General features: G+C 51.3%; 1 protein-coding gene across 1 annotated transcript in view; it reads left to right on the top strand.

Annotated features, from left to right (window-relative positions):
- The window catches only part of COL3A1 (collagen type III alpha 1 chain), a 63452-nt gene that overhangs the window by 13361 nt on the left and 28541 nt on the right, over nt 1-21550 (top strand). The window contains exons 2-15 of the mRNA XM_029069102.2: nt 9493-9695; nt 13202-13252; nt 13752-13859; nt 15074-15157; nt 16215-16268; nt 16787-16840; nt 17775-17828; nt 18217-18270; nt 18379-18432; nt 18829-18882; nt 19497-19541; nt 19704-19757; nt 20287-20331; nt 21490-21543. Of these exons, the coding sequence (XP_028924935.1) occupies nt 9493-9695; nt 13202-13252; nt 13752-13859; nt 15074-15157; nt 16215-16268; nt 16787-16840; nt 17775-17828; nt 18217-18270; nt 18379-18432; nt 18829-18882; nt 19497-19541; nt 19704-19757; nt 20287-20331; nt 21490-21543 (968 nt within the window). The remainder of the gene's footprint in view (nt 1-9492; nt 9696-13201; nt 13253-13751; nt 13860-15073; nt 15158-16214; nt 16269-16786; nt 16841-17774; nt 17829-18216; nt 18271-18378; nt 18433-18828; nt 18883-19496; nt 19542-19703; nt 19758-20286; nt 20332-21489; nt 21544-21550) is intronic.

Here is a 21550-nt window from a genome sequence, read left to right as displayed (position 1 = left end):
CAGACAAAGAACAACAAAGAACAGTCTCACATTGAGCAGCTTGGGTTGGTGGTTACCGAGGCCATGTCCAAGACCTTCACCAACCCAACACAATTTGGCCATTTAAAGATCCCTGCAGAAGCCTTCGGGGAATTCTCCTGGAGGATTGGGGGTGGGGGGCGCTGCCTGGAACACAATTCCAGCTGAGGAAGAGCCCTGCCCCCCTCCATTCCAATAAGGAAAAACCCTTCATCCACAGAGAGACAATCCAAACTCCGGCCTTCCCTTGGCCACCAAGGTGTCTGCCCAGATCCTAGCAGTGAAGGTGGCCTCACTCTTCAGTGCTCTTGTACTCAATCAAATAATCAATCATATTTATTGAATACTACTTTTTATGGTATTTGCTCAGTGTTGAATATGTGCCAGGCACTGTACTGTACACGGACTCACAATCTTAATCCCCATTTCACAGATGAGGTAATTGAGGCACAGAGAAGTTAAGTGACTTGCCCAAGGATACATAGAGGACAAGGAGAAGAGCCAGGATTAGAACCCAGGTCCTCTGACTCCCAAGCCCGTGCTCTTTCCACTAGTCCACAATGCTTCCCGTGGCACACCTATTATGCGCAGAACATTCTCCTGAGCACTTGGGAGAGTACAATAGAGGGAACAGACAGGTACCCTGCCCTCAAGGAACTTACAGCCTACTGTGTGAAAAGTGCTGTACTAAGTGCCGGGGAGAATGCAGTTGTGTTTGAAGATCCAATCCCTGCCATCAAAGGAGCTGACAGTCAGGAACTAGAGATGTTGTCCCAGAAGAATAAGTATTTAAACAGTAGGATCTGTGTAAGGGATAAGTGCACAAGTGCCAAAGCGGTTGTGTGAGTGTTAATAGTGCCCAGCTGACACAAGGGTGCTGGCCTGGTTTTGTGTATGAGGCGGGGGAAGGGAGGATATGACCAGGGGAACAGAGAAATGAATCAGAAAAGACCTCTTGGAGGAGATATGACTTTGGTAGTGCTTTGAAGATGGGGCAACCGGTGGTATGTCAGAAATGAAGGGGAGGGAGTTCCAGGCAGGAGTGAGGATGTGGGGGAGGGGTGACAGGGAGAGAGAGATGAGAGCGAGGCACAGTGAGAAGGTCAGTATTAGAGGAACCAAGTGTGTGGGCTGGGTTGTTGTGAAAGAGGCAAGAAGATAGGGAAGAGGGAGCAAGCTGATTGAGTGCCTTAGGTGGAGGGTCAGGAGTTTCTCTTTGATGAAGTGGTGGGTGGGCAACCACTAGAGGTTGTTGAGGGGTGGGGTAGCAGGGTGAAGTGTGGCCTGGAGAGGGGAGGGGCTGGGAGCTGGAGGGGAGTGAGGAGGCTGAGGCGGCGGTCCAGTCTAGGTGTGACAAATGTCCGATCCAGCGTGGTGGTCCCCACTTTGAGCACAGCCCACGCTGGGCTTCGGCTGGGCATTCTGGTGCGGACTGAATTCTCACCAGTGGCTGAGGTCCATCCGCCATCTTCCTCAGAGCTGGCACCACTGAGGAAATGGTGGGATCATACAGCCACCATCCAAGGCTGGACAATAGGAAAATAAACAGTCAACAGAAACCATTGGCCGATTGCTTGATTGGTTAAGGACCCCTTCTCATCTCCGCCGACCTCCATCCATGGGAGCCCGAGGTTCTCTGACGAGGGGCAAGTCTGCTATTGCTCACAGGTTGGGGTGCACAGCCCACCCCTCTCTGTCATGCCCATCTGGCCAGGACCGGCCAGGACCAGCCAGGACCAGCCAGGACTGGCCGGGACTGGCTCAGGATCTGCCCTCCCCTTTCTGATCTGACCCAGAAGGAAAGACAGTTTTACTGTTTCTCATGAAACACAGGCATTAGGAACAGAACATTACTCCTCTCTTGCCAAGAGCAGTGCAGCTGCTCCACAGTCCAGCATGTATTTATTTCCCCGAACCCCAGTCCCGGGCCCCAACCTCCCCGATCCTCCGAATGGGGCCCGGCCTCCGGCCCGTGGCCCCAGCCCCGGCCCCCGGCCCCACGGAGCTGTGGCCACCAGGCTTGGCTCAGGTGAGCCTCAGCAGCGGTTCAGCCCCGACGTCTGCTGGGCCCGGAGGCTCCCCCGTGGGCCACGGAGCCGGAGCCAAACCCTGGCTGAGATCATTTTGGCCCTGAGATCCACAGATCGGCGAGTCAGCTCTCCTCGCTCCTCATTATCTGTGCACTTCCCTTTCCAAATTTTTAAAAGAAACCAGCTTTCTGGAGTGGTTTTAAGGCTTTAAAAACAGCCCATATGGGTAACACATGATCCATTATGTCATTCTCTTTGACCCACTGGTACTCATCAAAGCCAAGGGGGCCGGGGGAAGGGGGAGTGAGGGCGGGGGGGAGGGGAGATGTACTCAATGGATTACATTCGCTTAGCTCAAGTTTTCCCAGGAAAACCTAGCTAGCGTTTTCCTACTGCCAAGGGCAGCAAAAGTTTTCCTTCCAGGCGTCCACCGAGTTAATCAAATCCACATCGTCTTTCCAGCTGGAGGCGGCAGCCGGGCTCCACTGCTCCGTCCTGCTCTCTGCCGGTTAGACGGAGGATGCCGCCAGAGGAGCGACTTCTCCCGCGTGGAAGGAGGCAAAGTCCTCTGTGGCTGGGGGACATAATTAGTAATAATAATATTATTATTAATAATTAAAACTGTGAGCCCTACGTGGGACAATCTGTTTACCTTGTATCTACCCAGCACTTAGAACAGTGCTTGACACATAGTAAGCGCTTAACAAATACCAAAATTATTATTATCATTATTATTAGAGGTGTCTGCTTTCCTCCAGTTTCTAAACAGAAATTGTAGTTATCAATAATAATAATAGTTATTGTTATTATTATGGTATTTGTTAAGTGCTTACAATGTTCCAAGCATTGTTCTAAACACTGAGGTAGATAGAGGGTAATCAGGTTGTCCCACGTGGGGCTGATTGTTCTAATCCCCATTTTACAGATAAGGGAACTGAGGCACTGAGAAGTGAAGTGGCTTGCCCACAGCAGACAACTGGCTGAGCCAGCATTAGAACCCACATCTTATGACTCCCGAGCCCGGGCTCCTTCCACTAAACCATGCTGCTCCCACGCTATGTGACTTTTGTTGGCAAAGTGGAACTGGGGCTGGAAATGTAACTACAATTTCTGTTTAGAAACTGGAGGAAAGCAGACACTTCTAATAATAATGATAATAATAATTTTAGTATTTGTTAAGTGCTATGTGCCAAGCACTTTTCTAATCGCTGGGTAGGTACAAGGTAAACAGGTTGTCCCACGTAGGGCTCACAGTTTTAATCCCCATTTTACAGACGAGGTACATGAGGCTCAGAGAAGTTAAGTGACTTACCCAAGGTCATACAGCAGATAAGTGGAGGAGCCGGGATTAGAATTTAAGACCTCAAACTCCCAAATCCATGTTCTTTCCACAGAGCCACGCTGCTTCTCTAACAGGAAACTATTTGTGGGCAGGGAATGTGTCTACTGTTACATTGTACTCTCTCAAGTGCTTAGTACAGTGCTCCGCACACAGTAAGCACTCAATAAATACGAATGACTGACTGTTCTGTCATTCTGGGGCAGCTTAGCCAAGTCCCCGAGACTCCAGGGGGATTACAGGCAGCGACTCAGGGGCTCACCAATCATGAGGTTTTGGAGGATCGACCGGGAAAAGAGGAATATTTTGTAAACACTGCTGGGATGAAAAAAGAGGGTGGAGTTTGTCCCATCAACACTTCTAGGGTATCTACTCTGAACCGAGTTCTATACAGGGCACCTACTGTGTTCAGAGATTTGTACTGTATGCCTGTAGTGGGCAGAGCTCTGTACAGGGTTCTTACTGGGCTCAGGATGCTGTTCTGAGTGCCTCCTGAGTGCAGGGGGCCGTACTGAGCTCCTACTCTACTGGGCACCAGATACAATAGCCAAAGCACTTTCCTGGGGCTTACAGTGGATAGAGCACTGTACTGGGTGCCTACAGTGGACAGAGCCCTGTACTGGGCACTTAGCATGACCAGAGTGCTGTTCTGGACCCCTTCGGGTTGCAGAGTGCTTAATTGGACACCTAGCCCGGGTAGTACATTCAGTACTTGGGAACATACAATATCGGTAAAACTCCATGGCTTCTGCTCTCGAGGAGCTGCCAATCCAATAAAAATGAAAAACAAATGATTTCCAGCTGCAGATCCTCTAGATGGATATTCTGCTTTTCCCAATCCAAGACAATCCTAAGAGATGCTTCTGGGAGTGGATACCTGGAGCTTGAAGGAACAAGAGGGGTGGGAACATTCCTGCGGATTCCTTCCCGCAAACATTGATCCAGGCCCGGAGGAGTAGGAATCCTGGCCTGGAGAAGCAGGCAGCAGGAGTTGTTCTTTTCTCTAAAGCCTCTTTAATCAGAGAAGTTTCCTGGGCCAATTGCCGCCATCGCTGAGCATTAAAAATTAAAAACAGACACTCCAGGGTTTTCCAAACGGAGTGTATTGTGGGTGCAGGCGTGGGCTGGGGAAGTGGGGAGTTAGAAATCCAGGCAGAGAGTGGAGCCATGGAGAGGCTGAAGGGGAGGGAGGGAAGTCCAGGCCCCCGCCCAGAGGTTGAGTAGGGACCCCATCTCTCCCAGACACATCTGACCAGAAGAATCCTGGCACCACCCCAGGACCCCTAGAGATGACAAGACTGTCCTCGATGCCCCTCGGGCTGAGGATGGGGGGCTAGAACTGCCTCTGTGGTGCCATTGGGTGTGACACTCCGAGAACAGATGATGGAGAGATGGCAAGGATGGACCACTGCGGCCGAGGGTAGGAGGGGCCAGGTTTGGTCTGGAGACAATGTTTCAGGCTGGAATTCCTCCTCCAGAAGATGGTCTCAACTGTCTTCCAGCGTCAGCCAGCTTCTGCACTTACTGACTGATCAACTAATTGATTATAGGTTTAAGGGCACACTCCATTTGGTGATTGATTAATCAATCTTTTGCTTACCATTGTGGTTGACAGTTGCAGCTGCATTTTTTCTCATTCCATGTGTGAGTCCATTTGTCCGTTCATTTTCTGGATCTGCCTGCCCTGCCCTCCCCCATTCATTCATTCAATAGTATTTATTGAGCGCTTACTATGTGCAGAGCACTGTACTAAGCGCTTGGGATGAACAAGTTGGCCACAGATAGAGACAGTCCCTGCCGTTTGACGGGCTTACAGTCTAATCGTTGTAACATAATCCCTTTGAGGTCATCTAGGGAGCCAATCTTTCCCCTTACAGAACACCCAAAACAGGGTTCTTCACTGAACTGGCACCCAATACTGAACTCAGCCCAGAGGAGCAGCCCAGTGTAGTGCTCTGCACGCTCTAGGAATCTGGTACAGTGCTCTGCACCAAGCCAACATCCAATGAAGAGTTCTGCACAATGTAGGAGCCTTCTACATTGCTCTGAATCCTGTAGGAGCTCAGTACAGTGCACTGCACAGTGTAAGAGCCTAGAAGAGTGTTCTGAAAAAGGGTCTTGTGTTGGGTGGGGTCTCATTGTACTGGCTTGCCTTGAAAGCAACAGAAGGAGAAGCAGTTTCCTAGGATGTAGAAGAGCCAAGTCTGAAGAATAGATTGATCTGGAGAATGATGGGAAACACCAGGAAGGCTTTGATTGGGGGCGGGGAGCTTAGGGAGCAGATTATAGAGCCGAAGCCGGGGTAGTATGGGATCAGGGTCAATCAGAAGCCTTCATGGGGTACGTGCACCGTGCTAGGTCTCGTGTGAAACATTGTGCTAAGCACACGAGAATATGCAACTAAAGAGAGACATGTTTTCCCTGCCCACAAAGTGCTCCTAGCCTACTGGGGGAGGAGGCTTGAAAGAATGAGGACCCAGTGGGAAGAGGAGGCTGAGGCCCAGGAGAAGAGAAACTCTTTGTGGGCCAGGGTCCGGGGATAAAGGGCTCCCAGGCCTCTCTCCCTAGGTTGGCACCATTCCTGGTGCAACAGGGGAACCGAGAAAACACTGTCTGGGCCCTTGTTCATCCGCACCACTTCTACAGCTTTTGCTGGGGGCCAGCCCCACCAACAGTCAATCAGTCCAAGGTGTTTACTTACTCTTTTATGGTTTTTAAGTGCTTGCTAATGTGCCAGGCACTGTAGGAGATGCTGGGGTAGATACTAACTACTCAGGTTGGACACAGTCCCTGGCCCACTTGGGGCTCACAGTCTTCATCTCCATTTCACAGATGAGTTAACTGAAGTACAGAGAAGTGAATAGACTTGCCCAAAGTCACACAACAGACAAGAGGCAGAGCTGGAATTAGAACGCAGTTCCTTCTGATTCCCAGGCCCGTGCTCTATTCGTTAGGCCAAGTTGCCTACTAAGTGCGAAGCACTGAACCAAGTGCTTCGGAGAGTATGGTACAACAGAGTTGATAGATGTGATCCGTGCCCAGAAACAACTCACATTGTGGAGGGGAGACAGACATAGAGGACCTAGATTCTAATCCTGGGTCCACCACCTGCCTGCTGTGTGACCTTGGTCAAGTCACTTAATTTCTCTGTGCCTCAGTTACCTCACCTATAAAATGGGATTTAAGACTGTGAACCCCAGGTGGGTCAAGGACTGTGTCCAACCTGATTATCTTGTATCTACCCTGGCTCTTAGAACAGTGCTGTGCACATAGTAAGCCCTTAACAAATACCATTTAAAAAAAGAAGTAGTAGAGTATAAAAATGTTATAAAAATGTTATGTATAAAAAACGTGCTTAAGGGGTACACAGCCAAGTCCATAGTCAATGCAAAGGGGTCAGCGCTCCCAGAGACCAGGGCCTGGGGCCTGGAATGTAACTCGTTGAGCTCTCCAAACCGCGTGGGATTATTTGCCCTCAGAAGGCTTCAGATGGTTGTGATAAGTCCCGTCAGGCTGCCTCACCGAGACCACGAGTGCCCACCGAGCGGGGAGGCAGAGGGTCCCTTCAGAGCTCAGTTGGTTGTTGTGGTATTTTCTGAGTGGCTCCTGGGAGCTGGGCATAGTATTAAGATGTGGAATGGCCAGGTGGGAGGAGGGCAGGGGCCATCTGAAATCTCTCAAAATCACCTCTAGGAAAGCCGGGAGTGAGACAGGAAGAGCCGGGCCTCAGTACCTGGAGGAGGAGGAGGAGGCAGGAGGGGCAGTAGGGAGGGGCAGCGGGGACATTTCTCCCGCCACCCATAGAGGGGAAGCTCTCACCTGGGCAGCCAGAGACTGTATTCTGAGCCCCTCCCATGGTCCCAGCTCCTCTCAGAGCTTCAGAAACAGCAAAAGCTGAGCTATCGGGAGGCCGCCGGGATGAAGCTGAGCCATCAGTCACCCTGTTGGGCTGAACAGAGCTGAAAGCTCCCATCCAGAAGATGCAAACAGTTGTGTGGATACAGCTCCATGGTTACAATTGCATGGATACAATTGTGTGGTTTGGTTCTGGGAGAAGTAGCAAAATTGCATGGATCTCAGGCGGCAAAAAGCCTCAATTACAAAGACGAAGGGACGTATTCTGATTTTACCTTTACTGTCCCTGTGACTTTCTTTGTAATAGTTAATATTCCCTTTTATTCTCCTTACATGGTACCTCCTGCTTGTAAGACATTTCCGCCTCTTTCTTGTGGCCTGGTTTCCCTTAGTCCCTCCCTTTGGGCCCCCTCCCCCAGGCCACCGGGGCCATCCATCTCTCTAACGGCTGGAGAGTTCAGCCTTCAACTCGTCCCGCTTTGCTCCCTGCTGGTGGCCTTGGGAAACACCAGCAAATCACAAAACTATTTGCTTCAACCTGAAAAACAATAGATGAATCAATGGAGAAGTAGAATTGCCTAGTGGAAAGAGCCTAGGCCTGGGAGTCAGAGGACCTGCGTTCTAATCCCAGCTCCATCAGTTGTTTTCTGTGTGACTTTAGGCAAGTCGCTTCACTTCTCTGTGTCTCGGTTTCCCTTAACTGTAAAATGAGGATTCAATGACTGTTCTCCCTCCTACTTAGACTGTGGAACAGGGACTGGGTCTGACCTAATTAACTTGTATCGACCCAATCGATCAATCAATTATATTTACTGAGCGCTTACTGCATTCAGGGCACTGTATTCAGCGCTTGGAAGAGTACAACACAGCCATATAACAGACACATTTCCTAACCACAGCAAGCTTACAGTCTAGCAGTAAGCTCTTAGGACCATGCTTAGAATAGTGCTTGATGTAATAACCCCAGTGCTTGACACACAATAAGTACTTAACAAATACCATTTTAAAAAATAGTATTCATTTGAGTGTCAGAGAATGACCAGAAGAGCTTGTCTGAACCAGAGAGCCTGTACTGGGTGTCCACTGGGTGGAAAGTTCTGTATTAGGCACACAGCACTGCACTGAGCTACTTCTGTGTGCAAAGTGCTCTCCTGGATACCCACTGGGTACATAGGGCTGTATTAGGTGCCTCTGGATGTAAAGTGCTGTAGTTGGTGTCCTCTGGGTGCAGAGTGTTGTACTGGGTACCCTGTTGGTGCAGATTCCCAGTCCTCATTACACAGGAGATGTAGGAGACATGATTCCTGCTCGCAAGGAGTTTACAATCAAATGGGAAGGAATGTGTCCGTTAATATATCATACTCTCCCAAGCACTTAGGACAGTGCTTTGCAAACAGTAAGCCTCAATAAATGCAAATGAATGAATGAAATCTAGCCCAAATAAAATAAACATGAAGTCATGCAAATCTAAGAGAGCTAACAGGGAAATATTATTCTTGTGTATTCTTTCATGTAATTGTTCCCATTTTTTAATGTTTAAATGGAAACATATTTCCCCATAGCCTTTTAAAGCATTGTAAAAGTTTTATCTAGTGGACCATCAGAGTTTCATTAGAAGAATTCCTTAAAATCTGAAAATCCTTTTTATCAGTGCCTATTATCATGTCATTGATTGTAAGGACTTTTAACCAGTCCTTTGATCCAAGGACATTTTTATGAAGTCAAAGATGGGTTGGGGGAGGGAGGGAGAGCTGAAGGTCCCTTGATCATTTACAGTTCAAAGAAAACTCAAGATTCAAGTTTTGGAGAAATAGTTTTTCTCTAATCCTGACAACAGAGTTTTCTGGGCACAGGGCAGCCCAAGAGAATATGCTCCGTGTATCCATGGTGCTTTCATTCACTGTCGGGAGAAAATGCAGCCAAGTTGAAAGGGCACTCAAGGCTCCCAAGTGGGAACTGAGATTTCAGGTTCCTTGTTTTGCAAACCTACCGTTGTCCCCGGGGCCATGGCTCTTTCCCCCACCAGAGGAACCAATCTGCATGAGGGTTCCAATGTCAGTTATGGGCTAGAACCGGGGTCCCAGCTATGGAAAACCACTTTTCCCCCAGTGCTTTTCCAACAGAGGGGATCTCTGGTTCTGGGTTGATTGGCTCAAACTGAGGGAGCGCCTGCAGGGGGAGTCTGGATCTGGGGCCCGGGAGTCTGGGGTCCAGCGGACAGCTCACCCTCCGTGCTCCTTGTCTCCACAGCTATCGAAGGAGGATGCTCTCACCTGGGGCAGGTCTACGCCGACAGGGACGTATGGAAGCCGGAGCCGTGCCAGATCTGCGTGTGTGACTCCGGGTCCGTCCTCTGCGATGACATAATCTGTGACGAGCAGGAGCTGGACTGCCCCAACCCAGAGATCCCATTTGGAGAGTGCTGCCCTGTCTGCCCTCAGGCACCGCCCACAGTGAGTCAGGAGGCTGAATTGGGCACCACAGGGACTGGGGTGGCGGAGCCTGAGGGCAGGGCTGGGGTCCCCAGCCACCACTCTATGGAGGGGACCAAGGGCAGGATTTGGGGGGAAGGCGTGAATTGTGGTCAATCACCATATTGGCACGTGGGCCATATGCCAGCTGACTGAGGGCACGAGCAAGGGCTGGGGAGAAGAATCAAGGCGATCTCTGTGTCCTCCAAAACAAAATCCATTATCATGATCCCTCAGCTAATGTTTCTGAACCCTCACCTGGGTTTCCTCTGGCTATGCGCCAACTAGGAGAAGTTATGTTTCCTTGGCATGTTGGGAGCAGCACCTAGCAGAAGACCCTGTGCTTTTGTAAACAAGAAAACACCAAGGAGCATTAGCCATGGGCATGAATGATTCAGAAGATCTGACTCATTGAGAGAAGGTTCTCGAGCAGACTTCCAGATTAGTCAGATTTGGTTTGGAAATGGGAAAAAGGAATGAGAAATAAAGTCACCCTGGTGAATCTGTTCGATTTTGAGTTCAGAATTCCAACTCCAAATTGGAGTTCTATCACTGAGTCCCTGCAGTTGCCCAGAGAGAGGGTCAATCAATTAATTACTCAATCAGTGGTACTTATTGAGCACTTGCTATGTGCAGAGCACTATACTAAGTGCTTGAGGGAGCACAATGCAACAGAGTGAGGAGACATGTTCCCTCCCTGCAACAAGCTTAAGTCCACCTTCAATTGCTGACATGCACTTAGTGTCTACTGTGTGCAGCGCACTGTACTGAAAAGTTGGGAGAGTACAATCCCTCAAGAAGGCTACAGTTTACTGTGTGCAGAGCACTTTACTGAGCACTTGGAAGAGTACAGTGTTTAGTAGACCTGATCCCTGCCCTCAAGGAGCTTACAGTCTACTGTGTGCAGAGCACTGTATTGAGTGCTTGAGAGAATACAATAGTAGACATGATTCTTGCCCTCAAGGAGCTCACAAACTACTGTTTGCAAAGCACTGTGCTAAATGGTTGGAAGATTACAATAGAGTTATACAGCAAGATCCCTGACCTCACAAAGTTTCCTGAACAATAAAATAAATTGCAGGCAGAAGAGTAATGAAATAGAAATATATGTTCATAAATGTTACAGGGTTGGGTGGCAGGGCGGGGAGTGAACTACTTAAGTACTTAGTTGGCAAGGACCAAAGTGACATTGGGGGATATAAGATGGGAGGGCTAGAAATTAGTCAGGGAAGGCCACCTGGAGGTCATGTGATCTCAGAAGGGTTCTAAAGTGGAAAGAACAGTGATCTACCAGATGAGAATCAATTAATCAATTAATGGTATTCACTGAGCACTTACTATGTGCAGAGCACTGTGACTATGTGCTTGGGAGAGTACAATACAATAGATTTAGCAGACATGTTCCCTTGCGCACAATGAGTTTACAGTCTAGACACCACACCTCTGTCCTCTCAAACTGGTAAACTCAGCTCCATCATTTAATCCCCTCATTTAACCTGTCACCAAACCCTGTCGGTGATAGATGGGAAAGGGGAAAGAGTTCCAGGAGGGAGGGATGGTGGGAGAAAGGGGTCAGCAGCAGAGGGAGAGACAAGAGCAAGGCTCAAGTGAGTAGGTTGGCTTGGGAGAAACAAAGAGGATGAATTGGGGTGTCATGAGAGAAGTGCACAGGTCAGTAGGAGGAAGAAAGCAGACTGAGCGTCATAAAGCCAATGGTCAAAAGTTTCTGCTAGATACGAAGAGCAATAGGTAACCACTGGAGTTTTATGAGGAGTGAGAAGACGTGTTGCAGAACAGTCTTTCAAAAAAATGATCCAAGCTACATCGTGAAGTATGGACTGGGAAGAGATTGGAAGTGGGAAGACCAGTGAAGGTGCTGAGGCAATAATCATGACATGATATGATGTACAACTGCGCCCATGTGATAGCCATTTGGATAGACAGGAAGCAGAGGATCTAGGAAATTGTTTTGTTTTTAGATGTTATTTGTTAAGCACTTACTATATGTCAAAGACTGTTCTAAGCACTGGAGTAGATACAAGCCAATCAGGTCAGACATAGTCTCTGTCCAAGAAGGGACTCACGGTCTAAATAGGAAAGAAAACAGGTATTTCATTCCCAATTTACAGTTGAGGAAACTGAGGCACAGAGAAGTGAAGTGACTTGTCCAAACATACATAGCAAGCAAGTGGCAAAACTAGGATTAGAATCCAAGTCCTCTGACTCCCAAGCCCATGCTCTAGCTACTAGATGGCGTTGCTGGTGTGGAGGGTGAACTGACAGGGTGACACGTTGAATAAGGGGACTGAAGGATGGAGGTGAACTGACTGGCCTGAGAGAAGAGTGGTGTGGTCAACTGCAGAAGTTAGGTGAAGGCTGGGGTTTGGGAGACAAGACGGAGCCCTAACAGATACCCTGATCATTGAGTCTTGCTGGACAGAGACCCCACAGGAGTTGACCACAGTTTGGACGATGGAGATTAAACTCCATGATATGCTCCCAAGTGCTTAGTATGGTGTTCTGCACCCAGTAAGCACTCAAGAAATGTCAAACTTCATTGACTTACTAAGCAGTGGAGGTCTTGTCATCTTAGAAGGTCTCTGAAAGGGGGAAGAACAGTGGTCCACCAGATGGGATCAATCAATCAATCAATGGCATTCACTGAGCGCTTACTATGTGCAAAGTACTGTACTAGGTGCTTGGGAGAGTACGATACAACAGGGTTAACAGACATGTTCCCTTCCCACAGTGAGTTTACAGTCTAGAGACTACACCACTCTCCTCTCAAGCCAGTAAGCTCAGCTCCATCCTTCAATCCACTCATTCAGCTTGTCACCAAACCCAGTCGTCGGTGGCAAGTGGGGGAGGGGACGGAGCGGCATGAAAGGGGGTGGGGAAATGGGAAGGAAGGTGTGGGGCAGGACATTAGTATACACTGGGCGAAGCTTGAATGGAGGTGGGCTCCAGGGTAGGAACATGACATTTCACTGTTCGCCCTCTTCCCACCATGGCAGAGGTGATGGAAACCTTGCCCGTTTCCATTTGATGGTTTCTCAGTCCTTGGTTTCTTGCCTTGTCTCCAAGACACAGAGTTTGGGATGTGATGTCTGAGCCTCATTGTTCAGGGGAGCAATGTCAAAGGCATGGTGTTCGAGGCATGGTGTTTGGGACACAGTGTATGAGGCGTGGTGTTTGGGGTGCAGAATCCAAGGCACGGTGTTCAGAACACAGGGTTTGGGGTGTGGTGTCCGAGGCGCAGTGTGCAGGCCACTGTCCAAAGTGCAATGTTTGGAGTACAGTGACTGAAGTGCAGAGTTTGAGGCACGATGTTCAGGGTGCAGTGTCCGAGGTGCAGTGTTTGGAGCATGGTGTTCATCAGGAGGCAGTGTCCAAGTGCGGTGGGGTGCGGTGTCTGAGGCACGGTGTTTCGGGTGGGTGTTTTGTGCCCGTGGCCTGATGGCTGTTTCTCTGTCCTTGTCTTTGTCCAGCCGACACGGTACCCAAACGGCGGGGCCTCCCAAGGCCCCAAGGGAGATCCGGTAAGTAGCCTGGTCCTGGGGGTCGGCCCGGCCCGGGGAGGGTCTCTGATGTCTCCCTGCCTGACGCAGCCTGGTCCATTGTCAGGGCCCAGCCCCACTCGCTCTCCCAACTCCCACCTGCCAAGGGGCTGGCCCAACCCCCGGGAGCCAGCCCCTCCTCACTCCCCACTATTGACCCTTAGGAGACTGCCCCTGCCACTCCCACCACCCCCTTGCTCCCCCATCCCTTGGGACACAGTGACACCCTCTCCCCAAATCCCACTCCCCCTTTCCCCAGGAGACAGATCCTCAAGCCCATCACACACCCCCATCTCCATCTCTCTCCTGGTAGGCAGCCCCTCCCCCTCAAGAGGCAGCCCACGGAAAGGCCCTTCCTGTCCCCTGCCATCCTTCAGGAGGCAAACCTGCCCCCCTTCTCCTTCCTGACCTCACAAAGCCCCCCACAGTGCTTTTGGTGTGGCATACTGGACAGTCACTGTGATGGCATTGTCCTTCATAGGGTCCACCGGGCACTCCAGGGAGGAACGGCGATCCTGGACACCCTGGCAGCCCCGGGAGCCCAGGGAGCCCCGGCCCACCCGGCGTCTGTCAATCCTGCCCTACTGGGGTAAGTCATGGGGTAGGGAAGCCCTCAGAAAGGAAGGCACCACCCCCTGCCTCCGGGCAGCGCCACTCCTAGGCTGGGAAGAACCAGTGGAATTTTACGGGCTCTAGTCCACGATTGCCCGGTGCCCCACCCTGACCTGCAGTGGGTGGGTCCACGGTCTCCCGGGCACAGACTGCCACCCTCATGCTCTCTGATGCCCCAGGCCTCCCCCTAGACTGCTTCCCCTTGCCTGCTCCTTCCTGGGGCCGGCTGATGGTGGGGCACTGGGGCACTGCTCTCACCTCTGTGTCCTTTCCTTCCACTCCATAAACCAATCTGTGAGCTTTATGCCATGATATTTTGCCCACAGTCGACAGCTGGCACAATGCTTTACACACAATAGGCATCCATTACGGTGGTCTGCACCCAGCAGTTGTCCAATAAAGTGCTCTGCACTCAGTGGGTGCCCAGTACAGAGGTCTGTTCTCAACGGAATCCCAGTGAAGTGCTATTGATGATGCTCACGATGACCTTTGCCCTCCAAGTACTGATCAGGGAAGTCTAGCATGGTGGCCTGTATCCACCAATTCAGAGCCTAGGATGAGTGGGGAAAGACCCCCCAAAAATGTAATAAGCTGGTTCTCTCCCATCAGTAACATTGATGGACTGATCCGAGCCCCCCAAAGGACAAGAACGGGGTCTAATCCCCACAAATGGCTTCTTTCCTGGTGCTTGGTACAATTCTCCACACCCAGTAGGCGCTTAATCAATTAATCAGTCAACCGATGGTATTTACCAAGTGCATATATGTGCAAAGCACTGTACTAGTCACTTGGGAGAGTACAATACTACGGAGTTGGTAGATGTCTTCCCTAACCACAGTGGACTTGCAGTCTAAAGTGGAGATAGACATTAATAGAAGTAAATAATTTATAATATATAATTTAAATTTCATTAAATACCATTACTGCTATTCTTCTTCCTCCTCCTCTTCCTCCATGTGGCCCTAGTGACCCAAGGGAATGGAGCAATTGAGTTTGTCACCTGCTGCCCCTCAACCCTAAGACATCCTCTCAGGCAGGCCCTGAGATGACCAAGTCCCCTCTCATTTGGGACCGGGGTGACCTTGGGCCAGGAGGGGTGCAAGGCCCAGAGGCAGAGGGTCGGACGGGAGGTCAGGACTTGAACTCTTGCCACTGACAGTGGTCCCAGCAGCTCCAACGTCTCTGTTCCAGGGCTTCTCTCCTCAGTTTGATTCTTATGACGTCAAGGCTGGTGGAGGAGGAATGATCGCTGGAGGTGGTGCACAAGGACCTCAGGTTGTACCACGGTGACTCGGTTGCTCCCTTTTCACCCCAACATGGGTCTGGCACCTTTGGGTTGAGAAAAGGCTGGTCTCTCAGCTGATCAGTGAGGTCATTCAATAGGGCAGGTCTGGGGATGACCGAGAAGGACTTACTGGTCTCTCAGCGGGTCACTGATGCAGCACTGGGGACAGTCCACACTCCTTAGAATGGGACGGCGGCTTTCTCTGTAGGCTGTCTCAGTCCACTCCTCTTCTCCCTGGCCTTCCCAGGCCCTGCTGCGGGACTTTGACATCTGGCGGGAAGTGTGATTTTGCTTTGTCTCTTCACATCCCGACTCTGTAAAGTCATTCCTCAGCTCTGCGCCATAGACACCTTGAGTGGCAGTGGTGTTCCCTAGCCAACATGGCCAACCCCAACACCAGTCCCATCATTTCCACGCCTGGAAGTTGGAGGGACCCAAGATGAGCTAAAAAATGACAACTGAAAAGTTGAGAGAATTGGTTCGCTTCAAAGCTACAGCCCCAAAGTGGATGCAGGGGCATGTTCCCAGGGATTCCAAGGACAGAATAAATTGAACAGTTGTCCATAGATGCCCAGGCATAGAGTGCATGTCCATATGTGCCCGGACACAGAGCTTGTGTCCATATGTCCCTGGATGCAGAGTGTGTATCTATACATGCCTGGGAAGAGACACAGCTCTTCAAGGAAAGACAGCATTGAGAGAAAATCCAATAACACTGGGCAAAAAAATCCACTGAGCATTCCCTGGTCTTCCCAACCCTCTTCTGAGCTAGAGGTTCATACTCCTCATAGACAGGGGACCCCCAATTTCAAATCCTGAGTGCTAGTTTCATGGGGCAATAGGGGTGGTGTCCCCAGGTTCAAGCTGTTAGGATAATAGGTCCAGTTCCCAGTGGCTCAAGTTGTGGGGGTGATGGGACCAATGTCCTTGGATTCAAGCTGTGGGGGATGATGGGGATCTCATTTCTTTCCTGGACAGTGTCCCCTTAAACTACAAGGGGGCAGGCCAATGAGGGTAGTGTGTAACGCATTCTGTCTCCCATTCTAGGGTCTCCCCGGAATTCCCGGCCCGCCCGGCCCGGTTGGCCATCCAGGCTCCCCAGTAAGTGAGGCCGTTCCTGGCTTTCCCTTGGATTTAGCGGCACTTCTGGGGTCACCACAGCTTCTCGCCAACCCTGCCCCTCCAGGCTTTGGAGACCCAGGCCTGTGGGGTGCTCCCCACTCCCTACTCCCCACACCAGCCTCCCTCCCAGTGGTTTCACAGAGGAGGATTTTTCCAGGACTTGTGAACTGCCCTCACTTTGTTCCTCCAGGACTGCCTCGCTCCCTCTGATTCGCATTAGAGAAACAAAGTCCTGCTTTAAACTTAAACTGGCTGTTGAGGGACATTTCTGATTCAACTGAAAATTCCAAAAGGAATATGTCAGGCAGCTCCCAGAGGCTCCCACTGCTCTCTGACGGATTGCAGTGTGTCATCTGTCGGGAGCCTGGGGAGGGGCTGAGGTTCCACGTCCCAGCTATAGTGTGCCAACAGTCACCTGGCCCGTCCCATGCCGGGACCATTTCGGAACGGGAGAGCCAACCATCGGTGACATCACCACATGTTTTGCTGTGTCCTAGGGTAGCCCTGGATATCAAGGATCTCCCGGGGAGCCCGGACAAGCCGGACCTGCTGTAAGTTGTGATTACTGATGCTTTCCCTACACATTCATGACTTGTTCCTAACACATTCCCAGCTCAACCCAGAGAGAGTACCTGGGCCCCTCCCCAACCCCAGCCGCCCCTTCCAATGATCATGGGAGTGCCGGAGGGTCCAAAGAAATCTTTTCTGGAGCAGATTCCTCTGATTTCCACCAGAGCACCGGAGCTCACTGGGCAGGTCAAGCCATCGATCCCCAGTGCTGCCTGGGTCTGTTTCCTGTTTTCCTCCAGGGAGGGCTGCTAGCCAGACCACTGGGGTGAGGATGTGGCCCCAGTGGCTCAGAGACCCCCAGGAGGTCAGGTCATTAGGGCAACTGTCTGAGGACATTCAGCAGGGACCCACCAGGGGGCTCACTGAGGGTACCCCATGGGGCCAGCATTGGGCACAGAAAGGTGTGTCCCTGCCCCACTCAGCGGCCACCACTGGCACAGAGGCTCCAAAATTCTCCAACCTCAAGTAGACTGTAGGTACCCCGGGTGCTCTGGGTTGCAGCTGGGCTCACCTTTGGGACTCGTGGTGCTCAGGCCTGTCTGGAGAGACACTGTTATGCAAGGTCTGAGAATCAGGCCAGGATTCTGTACTTGGCTACTTATCTTATACCCTAGCCAGTGAGATCCCGGCCAGCGGGGATCCTAGCCAGCACAGGACCCTGGACACTGTTACCTCAGCCAGCAGTACCCCAGGCCAGCAAGGCCCTGGCCAGCGAGACCCTGGCCGGCAGAACCCCAGCCAGAAGGATCCCAGGCCAGAGGGACCCTTAACCAGTGATACCCTGTAGAGTTAGACACCACCACCCCTCCCGCCCCCGCCCCCACCCTATTTTGCTTGCAATGTTTGGCAACGATGAACGGACAACTGGAAGTTTCTCTGATGACCCTCTATCTACTTCTGATTTCTTCCTTCCAGGGACCCCCAGGGCCCCCTGGTGCTTTGGGTCCGAGTGGTCCAGCCGGTAAAGATGTGAGTAATAATCCTTGTATACAATAATGGGAGTGGGAAAACAGATTATGTTTGATGGGAGCCATGCCAGCTGATTCCTGCCAATCCCAGCCAATCTCAGTTACTTTTAGGCAAGTCCAGCCAAGCTCTGTCAATCCCAACTATTCTTTGCCCATTCCCAACAGTCCCAAGTATTCTTGACCAATTTCAGCCAGTTCTAGCCAATCCCATCCAGTCTTTGCCAGGGATAGTGGCAGCTCATTCTAGCTGCCAGTGTAGGAAATAGGGGCATACTGGGGGAATCTGCCACCTGATAGCAAATCTTGGAGCATGGAGGCATTTCAGGTGCAAAGTACCTCCCAGCTGCCCCATCTTCTGCTCTCAATAACCCAAATGTTCCTTCCTGCAGGGAGAATCTGGAAGACCAGGACGGCCTGGCGAACGGGGATTGCCTGGAGTTCCAGTAAGGAGAATTTAAATAGCCTCATTCGTGTCCACTGTGTCTGCTTCTCTTGCACTAGCCCCAGAACCAGAGTTCCTGGGAATCATACTGAATGCTTTTCCTTTACAGGGTGCCAAAGGGCCTCCTGGAAACCCTGGATTCCCTGGGATGAAAGGACACCGAGTAAGTCTGGGTGGTGGTGGGAGGGCAGGTGACCCTTGAAAGCCCACTTCTCAGTTTCCTCTCTGAGGCCCTGAGGTCGACAGGGGCCACTCGGGGAAAGTCCTGCAATTTTTCTCTCCTACTATCGGTCCTGAAAAAATGACCAAATTAGTAGCCTACTGTAAATGCACCTGGATTCTTAGTGGTGGCTCAAGGGTGGCCTGGGAGGGTGGCTCCACCCTAGTGACAACATCACAACAGGGAGACCCAAGGAGCCTGGCATGAGCCTCCCACTCACTGTGGGCCACAGTGCAGCCCTTCTAGCTCGCTCCAGCCCAGGGAAGAGGACCTCGCCCCCCTCCCCATTTGGGCACTGGGACAGAGAGATCCCCTGTCATCATTCTCCCTATTCCACAGGGCTTTGATGGACGAGATGGAGCCAAGGGTGAAACTGGCGCACCGGGACTGAAGGTGAGGCTGCACCTTGGATCCTTCACCCAGAAATCCCAGCATCTCCTTTTCTGCTTGGGAAGCTTCCTCTCGGTTGTCCCTAAGAAAGCAATCATCAGCATGGGGCACATCCCCTGGTCCTTCTAGAAGCTTGTCCGGTTGAACAACCAGGATCTGTCAGCCAGGCTTGTCTTCCGATACCTTTTCCCATCTGCCCTCTAACGGCTCACTTCCGCAGAGTGGAAGAGATGCACCTTCACTGCCAAGCCACTTTCACTGAAAAACACATCGGATGGACAAAACATCTCCCTGGTAGCATGAAAGGCTCAAATGTCTTCCCCAGGGCTACCGCTGACTCTATTATGAAAAGATTAAACATCTTCCCTGGCACCATGAATAGTTCCTTTACTGAAAGATTCAAATTTCTGGTGCCAGGATGGTGACAATACCAAAAGGTTTAAGCGTTTCCCTGGCCCCATAAATAGTGCCATTACTGAAAGGCTAAAGAGTCTTCCCAGCACCGTCCTTGACACCATTACAGAAAGGCTCAGATGTCTTCCTGGCACCATGGGTGGCACCAGAGCAAGAATGCACTGTGAAACCAATGTGGGGTTCTTTTCTTTTTCCCCAAACAGGGTGAAAACGGACTTCCTGGTGACAACGGGATCCCTGGGCCCATGGTAATTTTTTCTTATAGTCTCTGCTGAAGCTCCTGAAGCCAAGATTCCACTGTCCCCCTTAGTGGAAGGGCAGATGTTTCCATTCTTTCTAGGAACCACTGGTTAGGGTGGCGGTTGGGTGTCTGTTGCTTCCATGGCCATTCACGGTCTCGTGTTCCACAGGGTCCAAGAGGCACCCCAGGCGAGAGGGGGCGGCCCGGACTCCCAGGGTCTGCGGTGAGTCAGAGGACCGACCTTGCATGATCATGATTACGGTCGGGTGGCGAAGCCACTGCCAGGTTGGAGGGAAGACCACCCTCTCACTGCTGGAGGGCCCGGGTCATTAATTTGAGTCATCTCAGCTTGGAACACCAGCCACTCGCTCCTGGTGTCAGGCACAGGAGTTTGCCAAGATGGGCTTTGGCAGTGGGGCTTGGGGAAGACTTGGGGACTGAGGGAGAGGGAAAGGGTCCAGGGACCCAGTGGCTGTGACTGGAGGGACTCTAGAACAGTCCTGGCATTGGGGAGGGTGGTCCATTCATCCAAAAGCCCAAAAAACACAGCCAAGGGATGGGCTTCTCTGCTCTCCCTGTCCCAGGTGGTAGGGGTGGGGGGGAAGAGGCAGGGGTGTTGTAGCTGCCGGCCAAGAAAGGATTGCCCAAGGCCCCGCCACCACCATGGGCCTGACTCACACTGTCCTCCCGCGCTTACTGGGGTCTGAACCAGGTGAGGGCAAATGTTGACGGGTGTCATTCTCCCTTACCAGGGTGCACGTGGTAACGATGGATCTCCAGGTGCCTCCGGCCAACCGGTGAGAACTTTTCCCCTTGTCCTCTTGCTCTGCTTCTGGCCAGTGAAGTGCTGGACCCCGGTGTGATCTCTCCCTGCGAGTCTCTCTACAAGTCTTTCTGACAGTCTCTCTGAGACTCTCTGGCTCCCTGAATTCTGTGCTATGCCTGGGTGAAAAATTTCCTTTTGGGAGGCTGCAGCCTCAGAGAGTTGTGGTAGGACTGTCAACATTCTACCCCGAACTACGAGGATTACAGTCTTGCCAACTCCTTGGGAAGGACATCAATAATAATAGTTGTATTTGTAAGTGCATACTATGTGCCATACACTGTACTAAGCACTGGGGTAGATATCAAATAATCAAGTTGGACACAGTCTGTCCCACATGGGACTCAATCTATGGAGGGAGGGAGAACAGGTATTGAATCCCCATTTTACAGATGAGGAAACAGGCCCAGAGATGTTAAGTGACTTATGTAAGGTCACACAGCAGACGAGTGGCAGAGTCAGGATTAGAACCCAGGTCTTCTTACTCCCAGGCCTGAGATCTTTCCCTTAGGCCACACTGATTCTCACTGGGGCATGTTGATGCTAGCTAACACTGCTGAGTTGCTGTGATCTCTCTACAAAGCCATGATGCTCAGTAGGGTGGAGGTGCGAGCCCTAACAATATCTACTGGGCCCCCCAGTCAGCCGGGAGGGTGGGCTTGAGGAGCCAGGTCTTGGCTCTGGGTGAAGATGACTGGCTAGGGGCAGGAATGTCCTGTAAAGAGACATCCCTCCCTGCAGCTCCCCCACTCACCCCCCACCCCGGTAAATGCATTAACGGAGTCAGTATCAGACCATGGGAGGAGGCACATGGGAACTCCGCTGCTCTGAACACTAGACCACCTAAGAAACTTTAGCTGTTCTCTGGGCTATGCAGAGCAGTAGTGCTGGGGGTAGCCGAGCACCCACTGAGCGCAGGGCACTGGACTGAACACTTGGGAAGTACAAAGCAAGCATGTGACACACTTCTCGCCCACAAGGAGCTTCCACTATGACGGGGGGTTCACTGGAGGCTTCCCATTAGGTTCATGGACAGAGTCTTGGGGAGATATCGGACATTCTGAGGTTTAGTTTAGGAATCAATGACCTCTGACCCCATAGGGGATCCATGACCTCTGATCTCTGTCCATAGGGCCCTCCTGGTCCACCTGGAACTGCAGGATTTCCTGGATCTCCCGGCGCTAAGGTATTTG

This window comes from Ornithorhynchus anatinus, chromosome 7 (assembly GCF_004115215.2).
Source record: "Ornithorhynchus anatinus isolate Pmale09 chromosome 7, mOrnAna1.pri.v4, whole genome shotgun sequence".
In the NCBI taxonomy this organism is placed as follows: domain Eukaryota; kingdom Metazoa; phylum Chordata; class Mammalia; order Monotremata; family Ornithorhynchidae; genus Ornithorhynchus; species Ornithorhynchus anatinus.
The sequence above is the reverse complement of the archived record's forward strand: the minus strand, read 5'-3'. Positions and strand labels throughout refer to the sequence as shown.